This window comes from Bombina bombina, chromosome 4 (genome assembly GCF_027579735.1).
Source record: "Bombina bombina isolate aBomBom1 chromosome 4, aBomBom1.pri, whole genome shotgun sequence".
Lineage (NCBI taxonomy): Eukaryota > Metazoa > Chordata > Amphibia > Anura > Bombinatoridae > Bombina > Bombina bombina.
This window is the reverse complement of record NC_069502.1, coordinates 696,323,340-696,349,645: the sequence shown is the minus strand read 5'-3', so window position 1 is coordinate 696,349,645 and position 26,306 is coordinate 696,323,340. Positions and strand designations below refer to the sequence as shown.

Genomic DNA, 26,306 nt, shown 5'->3' with positions numbered 1-26,306 from the left:
AATAGTAGTAAATTAGAAAGTTGCTTAAAATTGTATGCTCTATCTGAAACATGAAAGAAAAAAAAATTTGGGTTCAGTGTCCCTTTAAATTGACAGTCAGAAACAGGAAATGCAACTGATCTCTGGAAACAATACTCAATAGCTCTGAGTGAACAGCTTTGTTCAGGACAGTAACATTCAGGGACAAAACAGGCAACAAAAGGTTATATCCCCATCAAAACAAATAAGAGAAATGTGGGTTATATTAAGGGGACATGAAAGCCATTTTTTCGCTTTACGATTCACACAGAGCATGTGATTTTAAACTTTCCAATTTCTATTATCTAATTTGTTTAGTTGTCTTTGTATCCCTTGTTGAAAAGGATACCTATGTATGTTCAGCAGCTGCACATATATGCATCATGTTATTGGATCACTCAGCTCCCATTAGTGCATTGCTGCTTTTTCAACAAAGAATATCAAGAGATTGAAGCAAATTAGATAATAGAAGTACATTGGAAAATGGTTTAAATATTGTATGCTGTATATGAAGTTAGAAACATTTTGCAGCTACACTAAGATGTGTACTAGTTAACATTTAAAAGTAATTCTATACATTTACACCACAGAATGGGTGTTTGGGTTATACCAGATTAAAACAAATGTATTTGCTTCTTCAGAAAATAACTGTGTGAAGTGTAATGTATAGCTTGCATAAAAAAGGGAAAACTGGTCTGTCCATTTCTTTCAGAAATATTTATTGCAGCTAAAAAGCTCACACTTCAATATGAACAATGGGAGATACTCACATTACACAAGTGGAGTATTTTGTTTTGTTTTTTATTTATATAGAAGTGCAATTTCCATTTACAATCTATAAAATGCCTTCCATTTATTCTACATCAAAATCATTGTCACACCTGATAAGTGTAAGATTACAGGAATGCAAGATTTACCTTTGAAACTGAGGAAAACTATTCGTATTGGGCTATAGACGCTAAGCTGAGAGCTTTCTGTCCAGTTATTGGACCTATTTAACAGGTTAAATTAATCAGTCACAAGGTGTCTAAGAGAAAGCTTTCATCTTAGTGAAACAAACCCAATTATATATAGTCTTGTATTTAAAAAGTAGATAAATACTCTTGGTCAAGGGAACAAAATAAAAAATAAGGGGATATTAATAAAAAAAAAATAAGGTTATGGATTATGTGCATTATATACCATGCAAGCATTTGCAGTTAGAAATAAAGCTAATTTGTTAGCATTTACTGAATATCAAAGAAACACAACATATTCTACATTTTATTCACATTTATTTTTCGCTTTTAGTGTGCTCACAGAAAATTAGAACACCTTAAGCAAGAGTTTAATAGCAATTTTGTAAGCAAAGTTACATTCCATCTCTAAGTCAAATTGGTCAAAGCTTCTCCAGTATTTACAAAAAACATGAAAAGACGAGATGCTACACAAAACCATTGCATCTGAAGAGTTTTCCTTAATTCTTAAAGACAACTGGAAAAGAAAGCATTGTCTGCTGTAATCAGAAACATACCACAGTATAAACAGTAACCATTCCACTTATCACAGCTTTGTTGAGTTTAAAATTTGTGTTTAAAAGGTCCAATATGACTGCAGTTTTACAAAAATGGTCAGGGTGGAGAGAGAGTTGCAAACTTCATGTGTGCTTTTGGATATCAAGATTCCTTTTATACAATAGTCACAGTTAAAAACACCCTGCTGGTAATACATAATTACATTTTATTAAGGTCATAAACCAGCAATAAACAATAAAGCCTATACAACTCGTATTTCTACTTAATCACTGACTGATACAGCTAACATGAGATAAGTGAAAAGTTCCTATGGTTTAAATGAATTACTAAAACTATGATTTGGGTATTTTTTTTTTTATATATTTTTTTTTTTTAATTTTATTTTCTTGCTGCTGTCTTGGTCAAGACCTTTAGTGTTGTAAACCTTATAGAAGGCTGTCCCCTCAAAATACACCATTACCATTTTCTAAAAAAATAAAGAACAAAAAAAATAAAAAAAAAGAAAAAGGAAGAAAAGAATATAGAACAAGAATAGGAAAACAAAAAAAAAATCCCATTCCATGTGGCACAATCTCTTGGCAACGTGTGCACCACCTAAATCCCAATGTGGCCCCTATCACTCCACTTGATACCCCACCCTCATTGACCCACCCATCTCCTTCATGTATAGGTTTGTCCATAAACTGACAAAAAAGTATACATTTTTCAATACAAGATGCAAATTACGCAAAAACATTAATACTGATGCGAAAAGGAATAAGGCCGGTGACTGATTTAATTGCTACTCGGCCTGTTGGAATGGTGGTAACAGAACGATTTGAGATGGGATCTGTAAAGAGGAAGAAAAAAGCAAAAAAAAAAATAATTCTTTAAATCAATCCCTGGTTGTAGACAAGTTCTCCAAAACCAGTACCTGGCACCACTCCAACGAACAAACAAGGGGAGAAAAAGAGTTCTTTGATTATCTCAAAACCACCATTTTACTCTGCCGACTCAGCTGCTGGACTGGACTCAGTTGTAGCTTCCTGTGTAGGAGCTGCTGGTTCTTCTGCTTTTGGTGCCTCTGGTTCGGTGGATGGGGCTTCAGGAGCAGCAGTAGAGGATGGGGTCTCTTCTGCTGGTTTTTCCTCTGGTTTCTGCTCCTCAGCAGGTTTTGCCTCCTCGACTGAGGGTTTCTCTACTGTAGCCTCTTCTGCTTTGGTCTCCTGAGGCTCAGGTGATGCTGCAGTCTCCTCCTTTTTCTCTTCTGTACTGGTGGCTGCTGGTGTCTCTTCCTGGGCAGGTTTGGCTTCCTCGTTTGCTGCTTCTGGCGCAGCAGTGTCCTCCTTTGCCCCTTCAGCAGAGGCAGATGCTCCCTCATTCTCAGCACCTTCATTGTTCTCCTTCTTATTCTTTTTGAAGGAGAAACCACTCAACTTGAAAGATTTTTTGAAAGAAAACCGCTTCTTCTTCTTCTTGGGGGTCTCGTTACTGGTAGAAGGTGTAGAAGTTGACCCTGCTTCCTCTGCTTTGGCAGAGGCCTCTCCCTCAGCCGGAGATGCTGGTTCTGCACTCTCTCCATCAGCAGATGAAGTGGCTGCAGCTGCCTCTTTCTCCTGTGCAGGTTCAGCTGATGCAGCCTCTTCCTTTGCAGACTCTTCAGCAGGGGCGCTCCCATTGGCCTGGACCTCCTCCTTTCCAGCTTCTGCAGCAGCTGGAGATGCATCTCCATTGACTTTGACATGGCCATTCTCCTAGGGGAATAAAAATAAGATTACTGTACTGAGAACCATAAAACTTTCATCTAGCAGAGCAAGGTATTTCCTTACAATCTACTACAGTAATACAGTACAACAGTATAGTCAGTCAAGGCATGCACCAAAAAGCAGATAAACATCCCAACAATACACATTTAAACAGTATTTACATTAAAAAAAAATGCAGTTTACAATATATATATATATATATATATATATATATATATATATATATATATATATATATATATACACACACACACACATATACACAGTATCTCTCATGACATACATATGAAGTTCGAAATTTTGCTTTTTAATACAAAATGAATGCTATACAAAATGTATACTGATAAAATATATATATATATATATATAAAATGTATTTAGCATAACTACTAAAAGATTTACACCTGATTGGTACAGGCAACTCCTAAAAAAAAAATGTAGCTTTAACTGGAACAAAAATATTTCTAGAAATGATGTGCATTGCTGCATCTAATAAATTAACGTCATATAGCATGTTTATTGTATAAAGGCACAAGCAGTAACATCAAGTGTCTACTAGCACAGATTTTCATCATGCACATAAAGATTTCCCTCCATTATCGCCCCCGCCTTTCCATCGACAACAGCATCTGAATGTAAGCGAAAGTTCCAATCTAGTCCATTAGAGGGCACTGGTCTTCCACAAAGAGTGAATGCTCCGGGGAGCTCAGCAGGCTGCTATAGTGCATTAGCTCCCAGATCACGCCTTCCTCCTAGCAGCAGCTCTAGCGAGGAGACAAAGCCTCTGCTCTCATACAACACGTTAAAAAAAAATCTTACCGATAAAAGGAGGGGGCTACGCTAACCCCTCGGTTTATACAATGGCGCCTGCAGACCCTTCCCAAGCATACCAGTAAAATACCAACTCTTTAATTCCACATATCTAGATATTTCAATTTTAAAAACCATTTATATTAATGCAATCACTTCGTTAATCTGCAAATCAATCAACATTAGCTCCAAATGCTGCCACAAGTTGCTGTAATAAATAAGACACGTCTGGCTGTTATACTGCACATCAATTCCCCATTCTTTATTTAACTAAATGGAATATACAGTATCAGTGAACAATGTACATTATAGCCACTAGCAAACAAAGCTAACCGTGAAAGAGCAATTAATCCCCTTAACAGATAGTTTAATATCCTCATCTGCAGCTAACAATTAAATGAGCCACTGGGGAACACACCGTGCAACTGGGAACTGAAATGGCATTAAGCTATAATGTAGTATTTTTACTCACTAGGTACTTAAAAACTGCAGCAGACTGGCTTCTCTGTAAGGCAAATGGTTACAGATCTCCGCTAAACAGCACAGGAGGTGTAAAATGCACAGACCAAGCGTGGCTGCGAGCTCACATCACACAAAGCAGCATCAATAGTACTGTGCAACAGATGCACAAAGGAACCTGGTACAGTAAAGAACTAGTTACCTGTCCGTTCGCTTTGGAGGGAGAGGCTGCCACGGCTTCTCCAGGCTTCTCAGCTGTAGCTGCTTCACCTTTGGCTGCGGTCTTAGATAATTGGGCTCCCATTGCTGTCTGTATATCCAACAAAATGCAAAAGTCACCCCACAGAAATAATGAATTTAAAAAAAAAAAAAAAAAAAGGTAGAAAATATCTATGAAGTTGTAACCACAAAAATGATACAGCGGTAGGATAAAGAGCTAGGGAGAGAGAAACAAAGAGATGTGACTGGAGTCTGAAGCCTGGGCACAATAGAGATCAGAGCCGAAGTAACGCAGCTGTAACTCCTCTTTGCAAAGGAGGGGAGGGAGAATAAATAAGAGTGGAAGATAGATAATCACCAATTTAGCTGAAGACTGGAGAAAAAAATAGGATTAAAAAATATTTTTTTTCTTCTTCACTATGCGATGCCAATATGTATAGAAAATAATAGTCCCCAAAAAAAAAGATTTGTAGCCGTGCTGGATACAACAGGAAAATGGAGAAATCTCCCTGGTTGCTAATAAGATGCGGAGTCCAACGCCCAAGTGCACAGATGAATGGGCTTCCCAAGGCATGACGGCAGCCCAGTCCGGGCTCAGCCAATCACAACGCAATCAGACAAAGGAGGGGCGGGGTTTGGATTTTGGGCAGAACAATGCAGCCCCAGCAGTGCAAGAATTAAAAAGAAAAATATATATATTCCAATCACTAATATATATAGACCATATACTGAACATGTCTAATATATATTTAAGCACGTTAGCTTATTAGGTGTGCAAATAATGTACACTACTCACTAGTTTATATTTTAGATGGTGTGGTGTTTTTTGTGTTTTCTTGTGTATATTAAACAATAAAAAGCAGTATTAGTGGGCTTTTCTTCCCTCTCATGCCTTCCCTTGTTATCACCCTCCTTTCCCTCTCAGCTGGTTGATCAACAGATTGGAGTTTTTTTTTTCTTTCTTAATTGATGGAAATGATCGAATTTCGCTTCAATTTTGAAAGAATTTAAAGAAGGAGAGATCAAATTTCATTTAAGATCACAAGTCGAAAATGAGTGAGTCTGCTATCCAGATGTGGGAAAATGGGCACATAAAGCATTCTCCTCCCCTTTCAATAATGTCTACAAATATTTTTTTCGCATTAAGCCTGCGGGTCTAATTAAAAGCTGTTGTCTAATTATTTCTGATTTGTATGCTTCATCCACCCAAATCAACCTCTTTAATACACAGAAGAGACCATTTTCAAGATATGATCAGAATGTATTACTGCTATCTTGATAGAGTCACTTACATTGTATATGTACCGTATATATGTTTATGCTAGACCACCATATTATGTTGTATCAATGTATCAACAATAAGAGGGTTGGGTATCTGAGTCCTAAAGGGTTAATCTGGCAGCTGGGATGAGGTTAGAGAAGATTTTTTAGGGATGGGGGAGGAGAAATGGAGCTGGCTGAAATTAATCAGAGGATAGGGGTTTTTTTTATATACCAAAGGATCGGATTTTACCCTCATGAGAGCATCTATTTTAATGCATTACTGCTTTTTTATCACTTTTGTAGTAGCTGTTCCATTTGGATTATTGTTGCATGTTTAACGTGGTGCTGTTCTAAAAATGCATTTTGTGGACCGTTCATTGATAAGATAAATAATGCTTTTATTATCAAATTCATTTCCATTTATTTACGCAATGCCATCTGCAAAATCAGGACAGGCCGAGCTCAATAAGTTGTTTTTTTTTTTTTTTTTGTTGTTTAGCGAGGGGGATGGGGATTGATAATGGTCAGAGTTGCCTATTGTCTGGTCTTTGTTTGTGCCCATTTGTGGGGGATGGGAAAGGTCGACAAATCTTGGTTAGTGAGCGGCTATATTGATGGATGGGTGGTGGGCGTGATTAAAAAAAAAACTATTATACCCAGACAGGACCATCTGATTCACGGTAACTGTTAAAAAAAAAAACAACTGCAGGGATGAGGGCATTACAAGGATATGCTGGTGAAAGTGGTATTTTAGGGGTGGGAGAGTCACGTGGAACAAATCTATCTTCTCCATGACAGACTAATGTGAGGGCAATAAGACTGAGATGCGAATATTTCCCGCCATTAACCCATTGCTCACCGGAGAGATCTCGTAGCAATGATTTGTAGTACTGAAGAGGTTAATATCGAGTGCTATATATATATTGTTACCCTAAAAAAACTCAAATTCGATTGTGAGATGTAATAGAACTACAACTCCTCAGTCTTTGTTGCCTTCCAATCCTATGTAAAGTAATACATTATTTGCTCTGGGGTAGTTTATTAATAAATATAATACTCATGTCTGACTGGCTGAGCATTGTATACACGTAGACCAGTTAACTGCACCATACTTCAAAGGGAAATACAGTACATCATTGTTGTGGGTCTTTAAACCATCTAACATTTCAGCGGTGCATAATGGAGGAATGCAGCTCATTCCACATAAAACAACTTTAGATTAAATCAGATAGTATGTGTGAGAAATACAAAGACTTTTATACAAATTAAACGATGTAGTGGGAAAAAAAACGCGCGGATCCTACAATCACTTTGAAATAAAACACATATGGCCAGAGAAGAGAAAAATACGTGTCCATTTTATTGTAGTTCCTATTTACAATGTGAAGAAGCCATATCAATTCATGTATTTGGGGCGGGGAGTGCATACGTAGAGTTGCTATGGAGGGGCTTAGAGCTTCTCTTTTTTTCATGGAGTTTTGTGCAGTGTGCTGGGCTGGTTGCCATGGCAACAGCGGGGTAAAGATTCGAAATGTCTATTTTTTTTTAACACCAGGCAAATGTGGGGGGAGTAGAGCAGAAGCAGATGGAGCTCGTTGTGGGGGAGGGAATAAGAAAAAAGGAGGTGGGGTGCAAGGGGGAGGGATAGTAGGTTAGGGAGAGGAAGAAAAAAAAAAAAAAAAAAGAGGACAATAGGACACAGCCCTAAAGCAACGTGGAGGAGGAAGGATAGTCTTAGGTTTGTGTTGCTGGGTAGAACGAAGAGAGTAGAGGACTGTAGAGCAACGCACCCCCTCCCCACTGTTCTATGAGCTGTCTACTGGGAGAGGGAAGGGGGCTGGTTTAAAGAAAGAGTGGGTGATGCAGAGGGTGTCTTCTGCGGGAGAGGGAAAGTAGTGATGTCTGGAAGAGTATAAATCAATGTTAGTTAAGTCGGTTTTATCATATGATGCAACATCTTTATAATGCCGAGCGTGTATAATAAACTGTATCACTATGTGGGGAATGGTCACTAAACTTTTAGGAGATTGCACAAATGGGTACATTACAGCTCTTTACATCTATAGAATAAATTCGCAAGAACTGTACACTTTGCTACCTTTCTCTCGCCACGTGTCTAAATTAGTTTTGCCATTCACTGGAGAGCTCAAAAAAATGCTGCTTATTTGAAAGCTTATTACCATTATTGCTGTTTTCTAGTACTGATGTAATTTTGTTTCAAAATAATAATGAAACACTTGTTTTCATAATTCATATGACTTTCAAAGTATTGTTACTGTAGATTCTATTGACATCATATACAAAGAAACAGTATATGTTGTACATTTTTAGAGTGTTGAAAAATGCAGTTGTGATACATTTGTACAAACAGGAACTAAAGACAGAATAGGCAGGTACCTAATAGTTTAGAGTAGACGATCACATAATACATATTGTAAGTCCCTACCATAGTTTAAATACACCCCTTTTGCAATATACAGTGTGGCTCCTGTCAGGCTTTCTCTGAAACTTTATAATATATATATATATATATATATATATATATATATATATATATATATATATATATATAATAAATATATATATATATTTTAATGACTTGTTAAATGCCCATAATTGGAAAAAAATGTGGGTTAGACACAGTCTTCCCATATAATCTGTAAAAATGAGAGTTGTATTAGTGATGTGGTATCATTGTGTATGGCTTCAAAATAAATAGCTGGGACATGAAAGGGAAATAAGAAATTGTGTCACGCTGTCGACATTTTTCATTGCACAAGCGTTTCTCGTGAAATGCTTGTGCAATGCCGTCCCCTGCACATTCGTGGCCAGTCGGCCGCTAGCAGGGGATGCCAATCGTATCCGATCGGGATGATTGCTGCCCAACATTTCAGAGGTGGCGGACGAGTTAAGGGTCAGCTGTTTCTTAATTTCAGTTTCAGGGTAACCTGAAACTACGGGGGTAGATTGCAGCATCCGCTGCTTGATAAATCTACCCCTATGTGCGTAGCCACCAATCACCAGCTATTCATATTGGTAATATATTGATGGTCTAGAGCTTGCAGCTTTATATCTGTTTAACTGAACCCTTTTTATGCTAAATCAATGAATAACCTCTAATCCATTCTATCTGACCCTCCACTTCAAACTAACGGGTTAATCACAATCTATCATACTGTCATTGTCAGCTGCTGATAGGCACTTTGTGAGTTTGAGCCGATCACAATTACTGTTTTTCTATAGTTTATTGAAAGTGCAGATGCATTATTGGATTGAGAATAAAATGCCCTGTACATAACCTGGGACAGTCTTGTTCAAGGTGATCTCAATCCATTTTCACAAAACATTAAAGGGACATTATACACTCATTTCTTCTTTGCATAAATGTTTTGTAGATTATCTATTTATATATCCCATATAGTTTTTTGTTTTTTTTAAATTTGTATAGTTTTGCTTATTTTTAAATAACATTGCTCTGATTTTCAGACTCCTAACCAAGCCCCAAAGTTTTATGAGAATACCGTCAGCTACCTACTCCAGGTTGCTCCTGTTTGTGTAAAGGGTCTTTTCATATACAAAAGAAGGGGGAGGGGGGGAGTGTCTTCTTTCCCACTTGCAGTGGGCTTTCCAGCTACCTTTTCAACAGAACTAAACTGAGAGCTTCTAAGAAAGTTGTTAAACGTTTTTATACTGGATTTTTATATCAGTATCTGTGCATCTTATTCTTTATAATAGTGTCTATTACATGCAGTTATAAGAAAATTCGTTTATACTGTCCCTTTAAACAGATTTTAAGCACAGTTTTGCTCTTATAGAATTCAGCAGTTAAAGGTACTTGATAAATTGCAAATTTGACATTTTCAACATATTTGAGAGTATTCCAAAAACTTTTGTACATGGGGAATACACACAGAAATAGTCAACACCACCATTTTGGATGTACATATGAATATATAGGGTTCCATTTATCGCGCTGTCATTGCAGCTTTGGAGTGCCCGCTTTCAGCTGATAGTTAAGAAGCAGCAGTTAGCTGTTTTCTAACTTATACACCAGCTCTGAGCTTGCGATTTACAATCACCTGGACTAGTTTGATTGGGGTGATTGACAGCCCCTGCTCGCAAACGGCCATTCACTTATGCAATGTTAAATGCTAGCTGAATATTCTGCCCTTACACAACAGATGCTGGGTGGAAAGGTTCCCTGGGATGAACATGGTCTTCCCAGTGTTTGGTAAATGGGGCCCATAGTGTAGATTCATTAAACCTGTCTTCATGTAGAGTAGACCATCATTAGTGCACAAAATTGAAATTGACATATGTATATTACAGGATCTCTTGTAAAGCAAACAAGATATGCAAGAAAGTTTAGAAAACAAATATCATAACCACATCTAGAGAAGCCATTTAGGAATCACGTTCTTAAAATGCTTGTTTGTATGTCATACTCACATTTTCATGAAAGTAAGTTACAGTACTTTTGCCTTTTTAATTCTTGTATCACATTTTTCTTACAGTAATGGACATATTTCAAGGTTGGTAATTGTTATTTCTTAATTTAAAGAGTATTAAAAAAAAAAAAAAAAAAACCTTCAGTACAGTGAGAATGTAAAGTTTTGTTGAGATTGTACTGGCTATATTCTTTCAATTGAGTAAACCTTGTAACTTTTCTCTTTAACAATTTACAATGTGTGAATTGTTAAAAACTGTCCAAATGCACTGAGATAAGAGGCGGAGTTCAAGGGCTTAGAAATTAGCATGCAAGCCTACTTAGGTTTAGCTTTTAACCAAGAACACCAAGAGAACAAAACAAATTTGATGATAAAATTAAATTGGAAAGTTGCTTAAAATTGCATACCCTATCGGAATCATAAAAGTTTAATTTTGACTGGACTGTCCCTTAAGTATGTTTTATATCTGAACTCTGACTCTTTCTGTACTTTGATCTTATGTTAGTAGTATTCCTGTTCAAGTAGCAACACTAACTGATTAAGATACTCTTTAGACTATTAGAGGCAATCCTGAAAGGTATATTGGTGCCCAATATGAGAGAGCATATATTGGCATTTCTGTTAGCTAAAACAATGGTATAGATCATTAGTTAGGCCTCATCTTGAGTATTCTGTGTAGTTTTGGAGTCCATATCATTAGAAGGATATTATCAAACTTGAATCTGTTCAAAGGAGGACTGCCAAAATGGTACATGATCTAAAAAATAAAACTTACCAGGATAGGCTCAATGACCTAAATATGTATATCTTAGAGGAGAGAAGGGACAGAGGTGATATGATAGCAACTTTCAAGTACATCAAAGGGCTTAGTAAAACTGAGGGTGTGGGTATTTTACATAAAATGGAAAATTCAAGAACAAGGGGTCATGATCTCAAGCTAAAGGGTAGAAGATTCAGGAGAAATTTGAGGAAGCGCTTCTTTACGGAAAGAGTGATTGATTTATGGAATAAACTTCCTCAAGAGGTAGTAGCGACAAACACTGTGGGTGACTTTAAAAATGCATGGGACAAGCATAAGGCTACCCTAAAAACTAGATAAGTTTATACTGTTAGGTAATATCGGGCAAATTTGCTGGGCCTATGGCTCTTATCTGCCGTCAATATCTATGCTTCTATGTGACAGCATTGCTTTTGTTTATATGTATGTATGGTTATATTTTTTGTTTTGCTCGCAGCATTTTTAAATTTTGCTCACCCATCGTCAGAGTGAGTTGAAAAAAAATCTTATGTGGCCCTTAAATGGAAGTATGTGGATGTCCCTGGTTTAGAAGATTTAGGAATATTCGTGACTCAAATAAACAAGCGTCCAAAACATAAAAATAGGGGATTTACAGAATTTAGAGACATCTGATATTTAAAGGACCATTACATACATTATCATTGCATAATAAACAGATGCATAATAAAAAATAGATTGGCGAGTCACATACTCCTATAAGTATACACTGTTAACTCTTAGTGGCACATGCTCAGTAGTAGCTAGTGCCTCAAAAAGTGTGCAAACAAAAAGATTGAGTACAATTTGATAATGGAAGTAAATTGGATTTCTTTTTAAATGCCATAATGTATCTGAATAGTGAAAGTTTAAGTGTAACTTTAGCAACCAGAAGAAGTTGGACTATTTTAATATATATACAGTATCTCACAAAAGTGAGTACACCCCTCACATTTTTGTAAATATTTTATTATATCTTTTCATGTGACAGCACTGAAGAAATGACACTTTGCTACAATGTAAAGTAGTGAGTGTACAGCTTGTATAACAGTGTAAATTTGCTGCCCCTCAAAATAACTCAACACACAGCCATTAATGTCTAATCCGTTGGCAACAAAAGTGAATACACCCCTAAGTGGAAATGTCCAAATTGGGCCCAATTAGCCATTTTCCATCCCGGTGTCATGTGACTCGTTAGTGTTACAAGATCTCAGGTGTGAATGGGGAGCAGGTGTGTTAAATTTGGCCTTATTGCTCTCACAAGCTCTCATACTGGTCACTGGAAGTTCAACATGGCATCTCATGGCAAATAACTCTCTGAGGATCTGAAATAAGAATTGTCGCTCTACATAAAGATGGCCTAGGCTATAAGAAGATTCCCAAGACCCTGAAACTGAGCTGCAGCACAGTGGGCAAGACCATACAGCGGTTTCACAGGACAGGTTCCACTCAGAACAGGCCTCGCCATGGTCGACCAAGGAAGTTGAGTGCACATGCTCGGTGTCATATCTCGAGGTTGTCTTTGGGAAATAGACAATGACATATGAGTGCTGCCAGCCTTGCTGCAGAGGTTGAAGGGGTGGGGGTCAGCCTGTCAGTGCTCAGACCATACGCCGCACACTGCATCAAATTGGTCTGCATGGCTGTCGTCCCAGAAGGAAGATGGTGCACAAGAAAGCCTGCAAACAATTGGCTGAAGACAAGCAGACAAAGGAAATGGATTACTGGAACCATGTCCTGTGGTCCGATGAGACCAAGATAAACTTATTTGGTTCAGATGGTGTGAAGCTTGTGTGGCGGCAACCAGGTGAGGAGTACAAAGACAAGTGTGCCTTGCCTACAGTCAAGCATGGTGGTGGGAGTATCATGGTCTGGGCCTGCATGAGTGCTGCCGGCACTGGGGAGCTACAGTTCATTGAGAGAATCATGATAAGTGTTTGTTTGTTTTTTTAACAGTGTGCTCCATTAAAGTCTAAAGGGAGAAGAAGTTTAGTTGGTTGTGATATCTGTAGTCCTGAAGTTAGTGCACAACAGGTTTGGCTTGCACACATGCATTTTAATTTCACATGAAAATATATAATAACATATTTTCAAAAATGTGAGGGGTGTACTCACTTTTGTGAGATACTGTGTGTGTGTGTATGTATGTATGTGTATATATATATATATATATATATATATATATATAAACACAATTCAGAGACATCTTCATACTGATGTTGTACAAGGATAAAGTTTCTTGTAGCACAATACATTTATGTATGTAATTTAAACAATACACCATTTTCATTATTATTTAATTCCTGTAGTCCCACACAGTGGGGTTGACTGAGCCATTTGTATCTGTTCCACAATAATGTAAAAATAAATAATAATATATATTGACTGCAATTAAGATATGAAACGACTTTGGGGGGTGGTCTGTCCACATCAGCATATTCATATTATTATTCCAGTCATTCTTACATTCCTGCTCCATTTCTGACCACTTTTAAAGGAATGCTTTTCCAAATAACCATTAGCATTGCTGTAAAACAATACTTTCACCAATTACCATAAATCATGTATTCCCTACTTCCTTGTTTTAGTATTGTTTTCATATTCTAAAAAAAAAATGTTAAAAATGTGTTTCCTGTGTCTGTATTTTAAATGAAGTTTCAGCATTTTCCTGGGTGGCTTGGGGGTTGAACTTAGCAGGGGCTTTCTTTGCTTTTAAAGGTTGACAGCTCTGCTCCATGTAATCTAAATTACCTCCATCACTGTAGTACAGCTCTGATCTTGACAAAAATATTAGAACTACTGCTAGATTTTGCAATTGTACAATATGTGAAATGATGGTCTCACCGTTCACTACATTTAAATAGCATAGCAGCACATTTAGGGGAATGATAAAACCCATGGTACTGAAGAATCTGTCTTTTGTTACATATTACTCAACTTGTACAAAGTACCGGATAGTAGTCATCAGACTGATGTTTTAATGCTAATAAGTGACCAAACAAAGAAATATTTAGGGTGTTGTGTACATAAAGAATCACGATAGTACAAATCTCATTGGGTATGTCACATATCTCACTCTGAGTATTACTGTGTGACAAGTTTATACAAATTTACTTAAAGGGACAGTGTACACCAATTTTCATATAAGTGCATGTAATAGACAATACTATAAAGAAAAAATATATGCACATATACTGATCTAAAAATCTTTTTATAATGTACTTAGAAGCTCCTAGTTTATCATGGTTGATGAGGTTAGACAAGGACACCCAGTTAAAGGAGCTGGGAAAGCAGACACGCCCCCTCCCCTGCATATGGAAAGACAGATTACACAAGCTGGAATCTGTAGACCTGTGTATACATCTGATGATTTGGGGCTGGGTTAGGAGTCTGAAAATCAGCACAATGTTATTAAAAAAAAAATAAGCAAAACTATACTTTGTTACAAAAAGATTCTCAGATGGACTATATAAATGGATAATATACAAAACATTAATTCAAAGAAAAATCTAGTTTATAATGCCCCTTTAAGTTCAGACCACTAATTTTAATATAATAAATATTATTGGGTAAAATGGGTTTTTAACGACAGAAACCAGGGGGAATTCCATTTAACTTGAAAATTTGCCCTGTTACTGACATTTTGAACTTCAGTTATTCACACATTCTCCAGATCCCAGTGCAAGAAATTGAATTGCTGATAGTCCTTGTGTTGTAAAATTCATCTTTTTCTTTTTTTTCTTTCAGGGCTAATTAACTTTTTTTTTTTCTTGACACACTATAACCTCTTTTGTGATAAACATGTAAGTGTGTGATAGAATCCATTAGCTGTAAGGCAAAATACATAACAAGGAAACTGTTCATGATACTGCAACTTCATGACTGAACCCTTGCACATTCTCAGACCAGCAGACATTGCGGGTTTATATTTCAGTCAGTGATATGTTAAATACAGCACCCATCTTCACAGTCACACAAACACTCTTTTGATAGATGTATGTCATATGCCCCAAGGCACTCAATGATAATATTGTAAAAATGCACTGTGCACCATTGTAAAAGTATAAAAGCATTTGAAAAAAAGATGGGGATTACTGGCATGTATAGAGCTCAGACACACTCAGTACAAGAGATCTTTGTAGTGAGGCTCCATTCTAGAGGATGATTCTAGTCAGGTGGCGCGTAGAGTGGAGATAGGGAAAGCGTGAACCAGGGTTACGATTTGTACTTTTCTCCTTGTAAACATGACTTATAATGACACAAAGTGATTCAGTGTGCACTGATAATGTCACAATATAAAGCAACACTAAAATAAATATAGGATAAATGCTCCATTCCGTAGAAGGAGAAAAGTGTCGTTAGATTGCTCTTTTGACCCTTTTAAAATTACATTCACAAATTGATATACTTTTAACTTGTTTTGACAAGAAGCAAGTTAACTCATTCACTGCTTAGGCTTTCTACGCCCCGTGTTTAAAGTGAAGGTCAATTTGGATGAATTAGTGCCCGGTTTTTAATAAACCTATTAAAAACAAGGGCACTTTAATTCATCAAAATTGACATTTCACTCCTTTTCTTCAAAAACTTACCTTTTAATCCGGACAGCCGCTGCAGCGCTTCCTCCGCCCGTCACAAGCCCTCTTCGCGGTTCCAAAATGACGAATACGGCTTCCTCCAATCACAGCGTTGCATCAGGCAATGATCCCCCGGGGGTAAAGCTGTTATTGGAGGAAGCCGGATTTGTAATTCCTGACATAAGAAGAGGCTTCCGACGACCGGGGGAATCGCTGGAGCGGCTTTCAGGATTAAAAGGTAAGTTTTTGAAGAAAAGGAGTGAAATGTCAATTTTGATGAATTAAAGTGCCCTTGTTTTTAATAGGTTTATTAAAAACCGGGCACTAATTTATCCAAATTGACCTTCACTTTAATGGGATAGTCAAGTCAAAATTAAACTTTCAGGATTCAGATAGAGCAGGAAATTTTAAGCAACTTTGTAATTTACTCCTATTATAATTTTTTCTTTGTTCTCTTGGTATCTTTATTTGAAAAAGCAAGAATGTAAGCTTAGGAGCCGGCCTATTTTTGGTTCAGAACCTGTGTAGCGCTTGCTGATTGGTGGCTAAATTTGCTACCTAGGTTCTGAACCAAAAATGGGCCACTCCTAAGCTTACATTCTTATTTTTTCAAATAAAGTTACCAAGAGAATGAAGAAAAATTGATAATAGGAGTAAATTAGAAAGTTTCTTAAAACTGCATGCTCTGTCTGACTCATGGAAGTTTAATTTTGACTAGACAATATGCTGTATTGTTTATTAAACAGATTGCATTATTTTACTACATGTTTAAATAAGTAGTGAAATTTTCACTCCTGGAACACCTCAATTTCATTCCAAAAGAATATATCGTCAGTGACTGAAGCATACACACATAGGCCTGCTTCTTGTTTGCTCATTTGCTTTACCCTCATCTAGAGTAGTATAGGAGCACAACTTTGCAGGGTTAAAAAAACACAGTAAAAGAAAGCCATTTGTTTAATTAAAATGATCATATCCTGACAAAATAGAACATTATGGGCCAGATTACAAGTGGAGCAGTATGTAACACTCCCGTTCGAGTGCTAACTAGATGTACGTTTTTTGCCGCGTTGGATAGCGCTCGTATTACACATTGGAAGTAAACAGTTTTTGCTCATGCGCTAACCCGAAGAACATAAAAAGCAAAGCTTAGAATATCGCGTGTGCAATAACGTTTTCTTCCTAGAAGTCAATGAACCAAAAAAGTGGAAAACCCCTACATATAAACATATATATTTATATGTATATATATATATATATATATATATATATATATATATATATAAAAAAAAAATATATATATATATATATTTATATATATTATTTTTTTTGAACTGTGCATTAACTTTTGAAGCGCACCTAGGACATTACAGACTGCTGCCTTTTTCCATTCACCAGGAGTGCTTCTACCTTCTTGGATTTTATATATATACATATTTATACAGGTACATATTTAGACGTGTATGTATGAATCTCTATGTAAAAGCCCTTTGCCTGCCTTTTTTCTTTGTAACACTTGAGATTTCATATCCTTGAGCCCTTATAACTTTTTTGTGCAATATTTTTTTTTATAAATTGTATTACGTAGTGTTATTATGAGTATAACTACTTTGTAGTGTATTTTTGATGTGTTTTGTGACAGTTTTGTGTTTTGTAAAACAGTTAAAGGGACAGTCAAGTCCAAAAAAAACTTTCATGATTCAAATAGGCCATGCAATTTTAAACAACTTTCCAATTTACTTTTATCACCAATTTTGCTTTGTTCTCTTAGTATTCTTTGTTCAAAGCTAAACCTAGGAGGTTCATAAGCTAATTTCTTAGTACTTGAAGGCCGCCTCTAATCTAAATGTATTTTGACAGATTTTCACCACTAGAGGGCATTAGTTCATGTGTTTCATATAGATAACATTGAGCTCATGCACGTGAATTTACAGAGGAGTGAGCACTGATTGGCTAAAATGCAAGTCTGTCAAAAGAACTGAAATAAGGGGGCAGTTTGCAGAGGCTTAGATACAAGGTAATCACAGAGGTAAAACATGTATTATTAAGTCTGTGACACACTGCAAGCGATGCCGCGCGAGGCGAATCAGCTGCTTCGCTCCGCGTCGCATCGCTTCTGAAGATCAAATATTTAATCTCTGAGCGCTCAGCTAAGCAACCTGACACAGCAGAGTGCTCAGAGATGAAAAGGCAGGACACACTAAGCGCCGCTCCGCTTGCAGTGTTTCATAGCCTTTATACCTGTGCTGGTTATGCAAAACTGGAGAATAAGTAGTTAAGGGATTATCTACAGTTGTATGCAAAAGTTTAGGCACCCCTGACAATTTCCATGATTTTCATTTATAAATAATTGGGTGACTGGATCAGCAATTTCATTTTGATCTATCAAATAACTAAAGGACACAGTAATATTTCAGTAGTGAAATGAGGTTCATTGGATTAACAGAAAATGTGCACAGAAAATTAGACAGGTGCATAAATTTGGGCACCCTTGTCATTTTGTTGATTTTATTACATGTAACTACCTAGCACTGATTAATTGGAACACACAATTGGTTTGGTGAGCCCATTAAGCCTTGAACTTCATAGACAGGTGCATCCAATCATGAGAAAGGGTATTTAAGGTGGCCAATTGCAAGTTATTGTTCTCTTTGACTCTCCTCTGAAGAGTGGCAACATGGGGTCTCAAAACAACTTTCAAATGACCTAAAAACAAAGATTGTTCAACATTATGGTTTAGGGGAAGGCTACAAAAAGCTATTGCAGAGATTTAAGCTGTCAGTGCCCACTGTGAGGAACATAGTGAGGAAATGGAAGACCACAGGCACAGTTCTTGTTAAGGCCAGAAGTAAAATATCGGAGAGGCAAAGGAAAAGGATGGTGAGAACGGTCAAAAACAGTCCACAGACCGCTTCCAAAGACCTACAACATCATATTGCTGCAGATGGTGTCACTGTGCATCGTTCAACAATTCAGCGTATGGGAGAGTGATGTGGAAGAAGCCTTTTCAGCACACACGCCACAAACAGAGTCGCTTGATGTATGCAAACGCACATTTGGACAAGCTTAATTTTGGAAGAAGGTGCTGTGGACTGATGAAACAAAGATTGAGTTATTTGGTCATAACAAGGGGCGTTATGCATGGCGGCAAAAGAACACAGTGTTCCAAGACAAACACTTGCTAGCCACAGTAAAATTTGGTGGATGTTCCATCATGCTGTGGGGCTGTGGGGCCAGTGCCTGTACTGGGAATCTTTTTAAAGTTAGGGTTGAATGGATTCCACTCAATATCAGCAGATTCTTAAGAATAATGTTGAGGAATCAGTCACAAAGTTGAAGTTACGCCGGAGCTGGATATTTCAACAAGACAACGACCCAAAACACTGCTCAAAATCTACTCCGGCATTTATGCAGTGGAACAAGTACAATGTTCTGGAATGGCCATCCCAGTCCCCAGACCTAAATATCATTGAAAATCTGTGGGGTGATTTGAAGCGGGCTTGGCAACCATCAAACCTAACTGAACTGGAGATGTTTTGCAGGGAGGAATGGTCGAAAATACCTGCATCCAGAATCCAGACACTCATTGCAGGCTATAGGGAGTGTCTAGAGGCTGTTATTTCTGCTAAAGGAGGCTCTACTAAATATTAATGCAATATTTCTGTTGGGGTGCCCAAATTTATGCACCTGTCTGATTTCATTTTGATGCATATTACACCTTTTCTGTTAATCCAATAAATCTCATTTCACTACTGAAATATTACTGTGTCCTTCGGTTATTTGATAGATCAAAATGAAATTGCTGATCCAAACACCCAATTATTTATAAATGAAAATCATGGAAATTGTCAGGGGTGCCTAAACTTTTGCATACAACTATCTTTTGTACCTACACTAATGATGTTTTCTTATTTATTTATTTTTTCACTAGATTAGACACTTATGGAAAATAAAATTAGGTTGCATATATTCATAAACTATAAATATATATATATATAAATATATATGTATGTAAACCTTATGGAATGTAAAACTAATTTGTAAATCTTCTATAGAGTACATGTAAACAAAAGCATCATTATTATTATTATACTATATTTATGAAGCGCCAACATATTCCGCAGCGCTGTCAATGGGTACAATTCATTTAAATAAAACAATGATATAAAACTTGTAAGAGACAAGACAAATCAAGCATGTGATTTATCATTTTTAAATATTTTAATCAAACATTTTATGGTTCCACATTTAACATCAGTGCTAAAAAAACCACCAACAATAAGAATTTCATACCTATGTTTTACAAAACAAATATGTATCTAAAAAGGTATATATTTTTCACTTTGCACCAACTTGCAATTTGTGCTAAATATGGGAGGGAACAATTTCTTTAAGTAAAAATATTATATACAAATTAAAACTACTGACTTAATTAATTTTTATTATGTGTGCATGCTTTTACCTCTGCACTAACTCACTTAGCATTGTTTAAATATTCATATATAAGGTATTACCCACTGGGTACTCTCTCTCTCAGTTCTTCCATTTATTTGCTGCAAATTTGTATTCACACCAAGATATACAGATCTATAAATTCTGGTAAATTAACAAAACAAAACAAAACAAAACAAACAAACAAAAAAGACTAATAATTGCTTTTAGGTGATTGTAATTATTATGATGATGCCCTAGTGGTGCAAACGCCCCAAAATAATTAAAACAAAAGTGAACATACACACACCTGTATATACATACATACAAACACATACACACATATACACATACATATACACATACATACACACACACACACACACACACACACGTATATACACACACATATACACACCACATACACACACATATACACATACATTCACATATACACACGTATATACACAAACATATACACATACACACATACATTCACATGCACACACACATACATATACACACACGTATACACACAAATACACACATATACACACGTATACACACATAGACACACATGTACACACACATACACACACGTATACACACATACACAATACACACACATGTACACACACATACATACACACATACACAAATACACACACATACACACATGTACACACACAAATACACACACAGCTTTATAAGCTGCACCTAATTCTCACTGTAGAACAAAAAAACCCCCAAAAAACAATAAAAACACACACAGTTGAAAACAGTTGGGGAGGGGGGTTTACTTGCCAAGATTTTTTGTTACAGATCAGAATTGACAACAATGTAAGGGGAATTCACTGCAGTAAATGGACTGATGATTCCCTACCACAACTTTCAAAGTATGCAAGATTCAATAACAGAAGAAGCTGGACTTAAATTTCCAATTTCCAAGGTTCTAAACATTTTTAGTTCTACTGCACTTTTTTTTTCTCCAAATAACTCATCAACATTTAAATTTATAGTGTTATCAGACTCGTGTAAATGCATATGTAATATGGTCAATACGCTAGAAATGAATTTCTCCCCCAGCTCATAACACAAAATATAGTCTCTGTGTAGCATTTGTGTGTATTTTTTGCTGTCTGCTGCATTTTGACTTTTTATATCATGAGCCTTATATGTGTAACTGTCATTTTTTGTCTATCACAAATAACAAATTAAAATTTATTTGATCATGGAAAACTAGAGGGTATATAGCAACATAGTTTAGTGTGAACTAAACGTTTGCAAGAGTCTGTATGTACAAAAGTATACATTCTGATACACAGTTATGTGAGGTTCCCCCCCCCCCACATTTACTACCAAGGGATTGATTGTATCATTTTAATTATGAGTCTTCCCTGACGTCTGTAATTTTGGTGTCCTTCTAATATACACACCCTCTCTCTATGTATGGTAGATATTCTACTCCCTGTGTAACTTCACCAAATTTCATGGGAAATTAAACGTCAGGAAACAATTTCTGCAACTTTTGAAAGCTGTTCTCTTATTTTAATGAGCTGCTAGTTAATGACGCTCCATAAGTAAGAGGAATTGCACAACTCTTGCATATTCTTGTACCATATGACACAAGTGATGAAGATTTACAGATCAGTGATGTTTCCAGTTTTTTTTTACAGCTGTATCATGAACGCTCTGTGGATTAGCAAAGAAAATACAGAATGGGAGATGTGCATTCTTTCCTTAATAACAGTTTAAAAGTTATAGAACATATAAAATGGTTGCATGAATACTACACAGCAGTGCAGCCACATAAAAAAATAAAAATGTAAAGCTCCCTTTTTGTATCACACTAGCGCTGCGGAATCTGTTGGCGCTCTACAAATACCTGATAATAATAATAATCATGCATACTGACCCGAAGTCTACATTAGTGTTGTCCATGTCACTGGTTTGTAGAAAAAAAGGGAAGACCAAAAGTGGGATTTATTACATATTACTTAACTTATTCATTTATTAAATACCAATCAATTTAAAAACATAGAAAAATAAATGACAATAAGGGCTTTAGAGGAAAAGCTCTCATGTCACCTGCTTTCCAGCCTAATAGCAGCAACCCGTCAACCAGATAACATTAAAAATAGACCAGGGTGCAGAGAGAGAAAAGAGGCACGAGTCTGTGTGTGTATATATATATACTGTATATACTGTGTGTGTATATATATATATATATATATATATATATATTAATATTGGAGCCTCAATCATAACTCATACAACCTAAAGTGTCTAGGAAGGGAAAAATTCCCAATAATGCAAAAAACAGGCACTCATACTAGCTCTCAGAGACATCCTCCTACCTACAAGCATCATGGGCGAACACGATCCACCGATTTCTGGCTAAAAGCCCCGGGGAAGGCATTGACACAAGTGTTAGAAGTGAATACATATTTGCTGAAGAACCAATGAATACAGCAAATGCATGATATATAGACAATGTAATAGCACTTTAGGACTTGATATTTAAATGACAAATTCTGTAGTTTATATAAGATTTTAGGGAAAATTATTCTTTTCACTAGATTAACTTTACCAGAGAGATTTAAAAGTAACCTTTTCCATGTTTCCAATTTGGTAAATATTTTTGTAAATAGTTCTCGAAAGTTCTGATAATACAAATTTTCTTGGTTCTTATCTAAACAAATTCCTAAGTACAGAATTGTATCTACTGTTCTAAATGGCATATTCATAGTGGTTTCATTATTGTTCCTAACCCATAATAATTCTGACTTTGTGGTATTTACTTTATAGCCTGAAAAGGTACTACATTTATTAATACAATCTAAAAGAAGAGGCAGATTTTGTTTAGTATTCCTAAGAAATATCAATATATCATCTGCATAAAATAAGATTTTTGTTTCAATATGTTTACACATCACTCCTTGTATTTTACCTTGGAGCACAATTGAGAGTGGTTCATTAGATAAATTGAATAATAGCGGTGATAAAAAATGATTAAAAAAAATAATGAGCACCCCTGCCTTGTACCCCCCCCGTAGCTTATTTTTTTGAGTGCACATTCCTTTTATTAATATTACTGATATTGGACAGTTACACATGACTTTAATATCGTCTACAAAATGTCCTAAAATTGCAAATTTCTCCAGGACAGTAAATAGGTGGTCCCATTGCAAATCATCAAAGGCCTTCTCTGCGTCAATCGTTATTAAAGCAACGTCTGTTAAACTTTAAAAAATGTTCTGGGCTTCTAAGTTCCAGTAGTATTCTGTCACTGAGCAAGTTCTTCTGATGTTAGACGTTGAAAACCTCCCATTCATAAATCCTACTTAGTTTCGATCAATTTATTCATAAATGTTTTCAGCCTTTTAGTTATGATTAATGTTATTATTGTATAGTCTACATTTAGTAGTGATATACTGTAGGTCTATATGAATGTATTTATTCTGAGTCCTTATCTTTCTTTAAAATTAAAGTAGTAACTGCTCTCGTGAAGTTCATAGACATTACATTATTGTCTATATAATAAGATTTAAACACTTTACACACAACAGGAGCTATTTCTTCACTTAAAATCTTATGAAATTTGGCCGGGAAATGGTCCCGGCCTGGTGCTTTATCATATACAGCTTTCTTTATTGAAGCTGTTACTTCTTCCTCTGAAATTTGGGTGTTAAGTCGCTCCAATTTTTCTTTTTCCAATCGAGTAGATATACTGTCCCTTCTAAGCATTCTAGCTTCTTTCTTCAAACGGCTGTCTAAGGTTCTATTTCTGCCACTTTTCCTATCAATTGGAAATGAGGGTGTCAGATTAAAATTTCCTGATATAAAATTGTACTCTATATAGTTGAATAATTTTCTTTGTAAGTAAAGCCAAAATTTGTTATCTAATTTGTTTGGACCATAAACATTACAAATAAACATTACAAATTGTGAATATATATCCTTTAATTTCTATTTATAAAAATTAAAAAAACGAGCATCCTTATCCAGAATTACCTCTAAAACTCTATACTCTAAATTCTTATTCAATAAGATAGCTACCCCTTTCTTTTTGTTGGGACATGGAGTAGCAAACACCTCGCCTATCCAATTTACTTTGAGTTTATTCAGTTCTTTTTCAGTGAGACTAGTTTCCTGTAATAATATGATATCTGAGTTATTTTGCCTTAGATACTTCAGAATTGCCTTTCTTTTTATAAGCGAGGTAATGCCTCCCACATTTCAAGATATACATTTTAAAGTAAAATGTAAATTTTGATGCTAAAGTGCCCGGTTTTTAAAAATTTGATTAAAAACAGGGGCACTTTAATTCATCAAAATTTACATTTCACTCCTGTTGAGAAAAAAAAACTTACCTTTTAATCTTTATCACTGCTGGTGCAATGATAAATGTCGACAGCATATGCTGTCAGCATTTATCGATGTGCTGCTTAGTAAATATACCCATAGCCTTTCTTTTATTCACTGTTTCAACTGAGAAATCCTGATATAGGGATATCTTATATCCTATAATCAGGGGTTCTTTTAGCTGCTTATAATGTCTTAATAATTCTAGTTTATCCTGAAAATTACGTAAATTCACAATCACTGGCCTAGGGTATTTCCTATTCTTAATTTTTTCCTGAGGACACTATTATAAGTGTTAAGGACCTTGACGTGGTGCCTGAGCTTTTTCCATTTGGCCAGATGCGGTAACTAACCTTTCCAGTTGTGATTTTATCTTAGCTGTGAGCTAGCTGGTGAGTGCTGGTTGTCTCTATGTGTTAGATTTATCAAACCCCGGGCGGACATAATTCGCTATAGTGAATCATGTTCTCCCTGCATCGCTAAATGTCGATTATTTAAATTTAACATTGCACAAGCCGATAGCAGGGGGTGTCAATCATCCCGATCGTATCTAATTGGGATGATTGAAGTCCACCACCTAAAAGGTGGCAGACGAGTTATGGAGCAGCGGTCTTATGACCGCTCCTTCATAACTCCTGTTTTCCGTGAAAAAGCAGCATCCGCTGCTTAGTAAATATACCCATAGCCTTTCTTTTATTCACTGTTTCAACTGAGAAATCCTGATATAGGGATATCTTATATCCTATAATCAGGGGTTCTTTTAGCTGCTTATAATGTCTTAATAATTCTAGTTTATCCTGAAAATTAAGTAATTTTACAATCACTGGCCTAGGATATTTCCTATTCTTAATATTTTCCTGAGGGACACTATTATAAGAACCAATGCGGTTTACTCTCTCAACTATAATATCTTTGTCTACAATTGGCATTTGCAACCATTTGGGGAGCTCCTTAGAGACTACTTTCTCCAATTAATTTTGTAGATACCTTTCAGGAATCCCTAAAATCCTTAAATTATTGCATCTGAATCTGTTTTCTAGCATGTCTATTTTATCTTTCAATTTGACAAATTGTAGTTCTCGTGTATCAATACTTTTCCCTTTATCAACCACCTGATTTTCCAGATCTGTCTCACTTAACCTTGAATTAAACTGCTTCAACTCTACTGAAAGTGTAGATATATCTTTTTAGATATTATCAAATTGTGTAACTATCTTCTGTGATTCCATACTAGCCACATTAGTGATATTGCTCTAAGTAGCATCAGAGTTTAAAGTCTCTACACTATTATTCTTGTTTCTGTCTCTTTAAGAAGTCATAATTGGGGATTGGTCTTTAGCACTGTGTACAAACCTCTCCATGTATACAGAGGGCGTTTTATGGGAGGGACGTCTGGTTCCAGATCTTACTGCACCAATGAAAATAGAGTACTTTGGCTTTCAAATATACAAAACAAAGGAAAAAACAAGTGTTATATAGTGTTAATCAAAATAAGTGAGTATCCTGGTGTCTATCTAGGCTTACATGTTTCAAAGAAAAGTGCCACAATAGTGCTGTGTGGTTGTGTTTTTTTTAAATTTTATTTTTATTTTGATTGGTTGTGTGTGTGGACGTGTGGATGTTATCTTCCTACCTCTCCTTGACACCTGCTATGATATGTATCTAATAGTACAATCTCTGAATCT

At 36.1% G+C, this 26,306-nt stretch overlaps 1 protein-coding gene across 1 annotated transcript; it reads right to left on the bottom strand.

The window, feature by feature from the left end:
- Positions 1 to 720: 720 nt before the first annotated feature.
- Positions 721 to 5,317, bottom strand: MARCKS (myristoylated alanine rich protein kinase C substrate). The gene is made up of 3 exons (XM_053710875.1): positions 5,124 to 5,317; positions 4,749 to 4,856; positions 721 to 3,265 (listed from the first exon to the last, which is right to left on the bottom strand). The coding sequence occupies exons 2-3, from the start codon at positions 4,848 to 4,850 to the stop codon at positions 2,513 to 2,515; spliced, it is 855 nt and encodes a 284-aa protein (XP_053566850.1). The 5' UTR covers positions 4,851 to 4,856; positions 5,124 to 5,317; the 3' UTR covers positions 721 to 2,512.
- Between the last annotated feature and the right edge of the window lie 20,989 nt (positions 5,318 to 26,306).

Bases quoted from the DNA above. Each gene is read 5' to 3' on its own strand.
- MARCKS (XM_053710875.1), bottom strand. From the start codon at position 4,850: ATGGGAGCCCAATTATCTAAGACCGCAGCCAAAGGTGAAGCAGCTACA. The intron at 3,266-4,748 runs GTAACTAGTTCT...TTATTCCCCTAG, and splicing joins CCTCCAAAGCGAACGGACAG to GAGAATGGCCATGTCAAAGT.